This window comes from Nicotiana attenuata, unplaced genomic scaffold (genome assembly GCF_001879085.1).
Source record: "Nicotiana attenuata strain UT unplaced genomic scaffold, NIATTr2, whole genome shotgun sequence".
NCBI lineage: Eukaryota > Viridiplantae > Streptophyta > Magnoliopsida > Solanales > Solanaceae > Nicotiana > Nicotiana attenuata.
In genome coordinates, this window is record NW_017672300.1 from 40,117 (window position 1) to 46,132 (window position 6,016).

The following is a 6,016-nucleotide window of genomic DNA, read 5'->3' on the forward strand; positions in this document are numbered from 1 at the left end:
TTATGGTGGGTGTGGCAGTGATCATTTGTGGAGTTTTGTGGTTCTGGGATGAGCAGCGGGGTATTGTTGGAAGTATGGCAGGTGTTGCAGTGGTGGTGAGGAGCGGTGTGGTTCTGTTGCTTTGGGAGACTTTGTGGAGGTGTGGGGTTCTGAGTATTTGGGAAGTTGATATCTGGAGTAGTGAGGGAAAATGACAGATTCGCCAAATTCCGGACTTGATCAAGTTCTTCCTAAAATTTCAGCAGCTTTTGCTCTAGTTGGGAGGCATTCTCCTTGGGAACCAAAGTACCATGACCATGAGTGACCTCTACCCGTTCAGTTGAGTTTTCCTTCCTGGTGTTGTTCAAATCTTCCATCTTTCCTTTGTTCTTGTTTTTGACGGGACTGAGGGGAGGAGTGGGTGGAGGGCCCTTGGATCTTGTGGAATAGGATGATATTGCCAGAGTGCTCGAACTAACCTTTGGGGAGGGGAATAATCAAAACAAAAATAAAACAAAAAGGTAACCAAGTTAGTGAGGTTCGTGAAAAATTGATGCAATATTTAAACACATAATGCGGGAATGTAAATCGCGTCCTAATTTGGGGACCTCTTTGTGCCCGAGGTAGGCCTAGCGACAAGTTGATTTGGAGAACTTGGAATGCTAAATGCCTCATTTTATTGATAGAAAATAAGACGAATCCCAAATCGACACTAAATAACAGGTAAAATAAAGTCACTAATGGCCATTGGCCTTATTACAATTTAAATAGCGAAAAGATAAAGTCCTATCTACTTGGTCCCTGAAGGACCCTCCCCAGACTCGGCATCCCTGGCTTCGTCAAATAACTTCCCCAGCTCGCGAAGTCCCAGCAATAGGTAGGCTCTGGCCAGATGTTCGCCTTCGTTTCCCTCAGCTTCTGACAGTCTTCGACCCTTTTGAGAAACCTTCTTTCCAGTTCCAGTATGCCTCGCTCCAGGTATCCCAGTCGCTTGTTGGCATTGATGGCCATGTCCTTCCATTCCTCAATTAACTTTTGATTGGCTTCTTGTATTTCACGGTGCTCACTTTCGCCTTCCCGGATTCTATTGCGTAGCTGATTGTATTTAACTTGTGCCTCGGCCTTTTTATCTATGATCCTGTGACCTCGAACGAACCCAGGTTCACCCAGTCCATCATGATTATCCTCCAACCAACCGGAATAGTAAGGAGTACAACCGGTGTGGTATCGATCTGGTTCGATGGTATCCCTTCCCATGACGATCTTGCAGTGCCACATATGCTGAGCTTGGCACTTGTAAGGACTATCGTCAGCCTGGAATTCAGCCCGGAAATGACTCATCTTGTCGACCCTGGGTACAACCTGCTTCCTACCAGCTTGCCTCATAACTCGGAGAGGGATGTAAGGGTACGTTCCTCTCAGACCGATTAATATCAGAAAAGGTGCGTCTCGGGATCGGGCGATGAATTCTTCAGTTGGAAACCATTCGAACATCCATTGTACTTGCTCCTCGGTCAGATTATCAAATAGATTGAACCATCCTTTGGCATCCTCTAGCTTAGCAAACATATCGGGGATATAATTCATTCGCTTTGGGTGATGGAAAGCGATATGATCGTCCCAGTCCCTTCGTTGAATCTCTTGTCGGTATTCACCCTTTTGTAGATGCTCCATGAGCCGCAGCTGAAGTAGCAAATTGCAACCCTCGAAGTGACTAGCTCCTCATTGACATTTCTCTAGGGCCCGGTATATTTCTGTGATAATCATGGGCACAATGCTGAATGGTTGTGAAAAATTAAAAAAAATCGCAATGCTCTCTTCTCTCTCCTAAAACCCTAAAACTTGAAGCCTAAACCTAGCGTCCATGGCTGTGCCGGACACTGCCCAGCCTCCATTGGAGGTTGGGCAGTCGACCCCTGATCCTAAGCCAATCCCTCAAACAACTGTTAACCCAAATCCAAACCAAAATTACGCAAAACTGTTCCAACCACAAGCATTAAATGCTCCCATGCACCTGAACAATGTAAACTTAAAACCAGTCGAGTTTTTGCATAGAGAACCAATGGTGAGATGGAAGAAAACTGAAGTGAAACAATCAATAATCCAACAAGGATTGCACCTGGCTGTCCTGGGGAAGTTCTCATATGGCAAACCTGTGATCCAAGAATTGAGGAAGGCAATACCAATTCAGTGTGAGCTTAAAGGATCATGTTACGTTGGCTTGATTGAAGATACGCATGTTCTGATTTAGTTATCGCTGATAGAGGATTATATTCACTTGTTATCGAAGCCAGCTTTTTATTTGAAAGCACAAGGCGAATTCTGTCAGATAAGATGTACAAAGTGGAGTCCTTGGTGGTCTCCTGATGTTGAGACACCAATTGCCATCGCTTAGATATCGTTTCAGGATCTACCTCCTAACTTTTTTGGTAAGGACTTTGTCTTTTCATTGGCTAATGCAGTAGGTAGACCATTGCACGTTGATTTGGCTACTCAAAATGGCACACGACCTAGTTGTGCTAAGGTTAAGGTGGAGGTTAATCTACTTGCAACATTGCCCCAACGGATAAAGATTATTGAAAAAGCAGATGAAACTGGACCTGAGGAATCGAAGTGGATCAAGATAAGGTATGACTACATGCCTAAGTATTGAAAGACGTGCAAGAAACAAGGACATAGTGAGATGGAATGCTAGGTAATTCACCCAGAATTGCATAAAAGTTTCAGTGATGAAAGCAAGGATCAAGGCAAGGAGAGGACAATGGTGGTGAGTTCTGATGTTATAGGCACAGCTGCACAGTCAACTAAGGTGCTAGCAAGTGGAAAAGTGGTTGGAAAGCCTGCTAATAACAATGCTAAACAGGAATGAATGCAAGCTAGGAAGAATAAATATCAAAGAGATAAGAGAGGTTACATTATTAATGAAGTAAAAGAGGACAACAAGGGCAAAGGTAAGCTTAAGGAGGAGGCAGTAGAGTCCAAAAACAAATTTGAAGCATTGGAAGTGGAGGAAGATGCTCAACCAATATTGATAATTACGGATGGCAAAGTAGATGGTAAGGACAAGAATGAAAAGAAAGAACAAGCATTCAAAGGAACTAGCAAGGACCAGGCAGGAAATTGATGTGAGAAAAGTGAATAAGGAAGCAGTGGAGAATGCAAATAAGAGAAGGGAGGCAACTCTTAGTCCTGTTGATACAAGGACAGATATTGAAACTACAAAAGAAAATACCATAGATTCGGTGCATAGGAGATTTGGGACAAATAAAGAGGAATTAAGGCAGAGCAATGTGGCTACCAACAAGTTATGGCAACATACTCCTTCCCAAACTTATGAAAATTCCGGACATATAAAGGAGTCCAAGAAGATTAATTCAGATAAGACCCTATGGAGTGAGGAAGTTGAGTTATTAGAAAATCAGCAAAGGGAGGAACAAGGGATAGGAGACAATGCTGAGGATAATTTGAATTATGTGATGGATCAAGAGGGGAAACAAAGTGGAGAGGGTAAAGGAGCAGCTAAGGAAACTGGAAAACTATATAGGACTGATCAAACAGATCAGTGCCAGATGGAGGACAATGGAACAGTAACTCATGATAAAACTGGGAGTATGTTAGCATATGTAGATGGAGGTCCTAGTAATGCATTGATGAAGGGACCTGAGGAAGAGGCTCCTATGAAGGTTAGAGATGGGACAATGAGGTTAGAGCAGCTGACAGGACAAAGAAGAATGGGTGAATCCAATGGAACAGTAACTCCCATGCAGGCATCTACAGTAAATCTTGGCCTTGGCAATGTCTATGAGATGCAATTCAAATTGATGCAGGCTGCTATAACTACCATAGAACAGGCCAAGGAGAATGAAGTGAGTAATGTACAGGTAGAGCAAGCAATTGTACCGAGAAAGGCTGGGGATATACAGGAGGTACCAATGGAGATTGGAACTGATAAAATCATGCAATTGCACCTCAATGTTCCATTGAGAACTCCACTTCAGCAGCTGCATGATCTTGTTACACATAATGTAGTACCACTTGATGAAGAAATACTAGACCAAACTACAATGGATGATGAAGGAGAAGATAAATCTACTGTTGAAAATTTCAAGCAAGTAGCTAGGGAAGGGGACCTATCACCTATAGCCAGTGCTAAGGGAGGCAAGAAGACAAAGAAGAATCATAATAAAGAATCTGCTCAACCTACAAGAATTATGCCCAGGAGGGCAGCCTCATTAACTAAATGATGATTAAGACACTTATTTGGAACATAAGGTCTGTGAAAACTCAACAGGCCTTTCCTAGAGTGATCAATATGAATAGGGAGCACAATTTTTGTGTAGTTGCATTGATGGAACCTTTTCAAAAGAAAGGAGTTATTCAGAGATATAGAAGAAGGCTGAATATGGAGACTGCTTATGCAAATATTAATGGGCAAATATGGTTATTTTTTGATTCAGTAGTTGAATGGGAACTAGTGGAGGATACTGAACAACAAGTAACAGTGAAAGCACTTCACCATGACTTGGGACAGCACATGATGATGACATTTGTCTATGCCAAGTGTTCAGCAATAGAGAGGCTAGAATTATGGGATCATTTGTATTATCTAGCAAGTTATATGAAGCTGCCATGGTTAGTAGGAGGAGATTTTAATGTAGTGTTGCATGAAGATGAGAAGATAGGGGGGTTTGCCTGTACACCCTCCTGAATATGAGGACTTTGCTTTTTGTGTAAATTCTTGTGATTTGTTTGAACAAGGGTACAAAGGGAGTCCATTTACATGGTGGAATAGGAGACCTAATACTCAATGTATATTCAAGAGGCTGGATAGAATATTTGTGAACTTGCCTTTTCAGAATATGAAGTGGAACATCTTATTAGAACTGGATCAGATCATGCTCCTTTGCTGATGACTTGTGGTGAGCAGAATGTCACTTGTGTCAAGACATTCAGATTTTTAAACTTCTGGATCAAACATGCTAAGTTCAAGGAGGTGGTGAAGCAGAGTTGGGAAGCTGACTTTATAGGTGATCCTTTTATTATGTTCAAGAAGAAACTCAAGAAAGTAAAAGCAACTTTATCAAAATGGAGTAGGGACACTTTTGGAGATATATTCAAGCAATTGGCTATAATTGAAGATATAGTTAAGGTAAAGGAGATGTTGTTTGAAGAGTAACCAACTATTGAAAATAGAATTGTACTGCAAAAGGCTCAATCAGAGTTGAAGAAATATCTGAGCATAGAGGAGCAATATTGGAAACAAAAGGCTGGTCTGAATTGGTTTGGTGAGGGGGACAGGAACACTAGCTTTTTTCATAATCATGTGAATGGAAAAAGAAAGAAGCTACAGTTAAAAAGGATCCAGAATTCTAGTGGGGTGTGGATTGAAAATCAAGAGCAAATGGCTGATGCTGCAGTGGAGTTCTATAAAAGATAGTTCTCTAATGAAGGGGACTCTTATGATTTCTCATTATTAGATCATGTACCATCCATGGTTACATTGGAGCAAAATATGGAGTTAAGTAGGATGCCAACATTTGAAGAAGTGAAGGGAGCAGTATTTGAACTCAGTGGTGAAAGTGCTAATGGTCCTGATGGATTTACTGGTTTGTTTTATCAAACTTGCTGGGACATAGTTGGTAGAGATATACATAATATGGTAATGCACTTTTATGGGGGAGCAACACTGCCAAAATCCATAACACACACTAACCTAGTCCTATTACCAAAGAAGCTTAGAGTGGAGACTTTTTCTGACCTAAGGCCTATCAGTTTGAGTAATTTTACTAACAAGGTGTTGTCAAGGGTACTTCATAACAGATTGGAGAAGTTTTTTCCATTACTGATATCACCTAATCAATCAGGATTTGTGAAAGACAGGAGTATCTTTGAGAACATACTACTGACACAAGAAATAGTGACAGATATAAGTCTAAGAGGCAAGCCAGCTAATGTTGTTATTAAGCTGGATATGACTAAGGATTATGACAGAGTTTCATGGAAATATTTGTTACATGTGTTGAGAAAGATGGGTTTT

General features: G+C 41.3%; 1 protein-coding gene across 1 annotated transcript; it reads left to right on the top strand.

Moving 5' to 3' along the window:
* Positions 1 to 4,327: 4,327 nt before the first annotated feature.
* LOC109212648 lies at positions 4,328 to 5,416 on the top strand. The gene is made up of 3 exons (XM_019376315.1): positions 4,328 to 4,673; positions 4,845 to 5,128; positions 5,189 to 5,416. The coding sequence occupies exons 1-3, from the start codon at positions 4,328 to 4,330 to the stop codon at positions 5,414 to 5,416; spliced, it is 858 nt and encodes a 285-aa protein (XP_019231860.1).
* The last annotated feature ends 600 nt before the right edge of the window (positions 5,417 to 6,016 follow it).